The sequence below is a fragment of the Agrilus planipennis genome, unplaced genomic scaffold (genome assembly GCF_000699045.2).
Source record: "Agrilus planipennis isolate EAB-ADULT unplaced genomic scaffold, Apla_2.0 scaffold2250, whole genome shotgun sequence".
Lineage (NCBI taxonomy): Eukaryota > Metazoa > Arthropoda > Insecta > Coleoptera > Buprestidae > Agrilus > Agrilus planipennis.
Genome location: NW_020440900.1, coordinates 2,155 through 3,607, shown reverse-complemented (window position 1 = coordinate 3,607; position 1,453 = coordinate 2,155). Strand labels below are relative to the sequence as shown.

The 1,453-nt window shown below is 32.3% G+C and overlaps 1 protein-coding gene across 1 annotated transcript; it reads right to left on the bottom strand.

Annotated features, from left to right (window-relative positions):
* Positions 1 to 8: 8 nt before the first annotated feature.
* On the bottom strand, positions 9 to 999 carry LOC112906184 (probable cytochrome P450 301a1, mitochondrial; the record flags this gene model as incomplete). Its single annotated transcript, XM_025979954.1, has 3 exons — positions 9 to 90; positions 441 to 553; positions 718 to 999. Coding segments are annotated over 3 exons (477 nt in total), but the record flags the coding sequence as incomplete, so codon positions are not given.
* Positions 1,000 to 1,453: the final 454 nt, after the last annotated feature.

Here is a 1,453-nt window from a genome sequence, read left to right as displayed (position 1 = left end):
TCCATTTTATCTATATACTGATGAGCCATCCTTGGCTGCATGAGTATTGGATTAACTTTGGAACGAATATTGAACCAATCTTCTCCTTGCCTGTAATATGTAATAGGCACTAATAATTTGTGAGAAACTGAAAAACCTTCAACACTAATCGTAAAAGAAAAGTAAAAGTATATCTACGTTAGAAGGTTTTTGGCAAACACCTAAATTGTCATCTTCACATCAAGAGAATGAATCGGTTCTGATTCGATACCCTAAAGATGTTCGATATTGTATTTTAACGTAAAGAGCAACAACAACTAAGGAATTTCTACAACCCTGTGTTATGATTGAATTAAAGTCATTAGAAATATTTTGTTTCAGATTCCTTTTTGAAATAAAAGAATCAGATTTTACTGGACGTATTAAAATATGCGATAGCTTTTATAACTTTTATAACTTACACAGTTGCTACTCCACCAATTCCTTGAAATATGTCCTTTCTTAGTATATTGCGATAGTATGTAAATGAATTAAGGACCTCTCTGTGAGGCCAAACGCCTTCGTTTCGATGTAACTACAAAATATTATCAATCTTATCAATTAAATCTCATCTATCTATATATCATATTTATTTGTACTGTAGTATTAAAAAACAAACACTTTTTTTGGAAAATAGTCTGTCAATTAGTTTAGTATTTGCCTTTTGTGTTATAACTAATTACATCGTTAGACCGTTACCTTTTCTATATCCTCTGGAGAATATAGTAGGACTATATTTTTGGCTACTTTCAAGTCTTTCAGTATGGCAATTCTACCATATTGTTTGTAAAATCGCCTTTGTAATTCCTTCAGGTCAACACCATAGAAGTCTCCAATATAGGGCAAAAATCTAAAAGTATTTCCTATTATGGGAAGAGGTTTTGGACCAGGGATTTTTTCAAACGGAAGTGCGTCATCCCAATCGTTTGGCTTGCTATCGAAATCCTGTTGGGATCCCAATTTCTGGTAGTAGACTTGTCTGTTAANATACGACACCTCTGATCTTCATTATGAACGCTGGAATAAATGGTTTATTTCAACAAAAAATTATTTTGTTATGCTTCATCGAAACGAGTAGTCGTTCTGCACCAGGCGAAGGCCTTTATTAATAGTATTCTTACCACAACCACAAAGGTATTGTTTAAGAAAATGACGGAAAATTTGATCATTTTTCAGAATTCACAGTGAAAAGAGTGAAACACCTAAACACAGTAGAAGCCAGAGGCCAACGTTCTAATAGGATTTAAAGAAAGCAAAATAACCCCAAGCGAAAGTAGAAAAGTTTAAATGCATAAAGTGTATTAATGATATTTGATAGTTTGGGAATTACGTTTTTTCAATTGTTTTGATTTTTTCAACTAGACCTGAATTTAATGGGTTTTCTTTACAATAACATCAACCACATCAAATTAAAACCATAATTTGAGGATAAAAC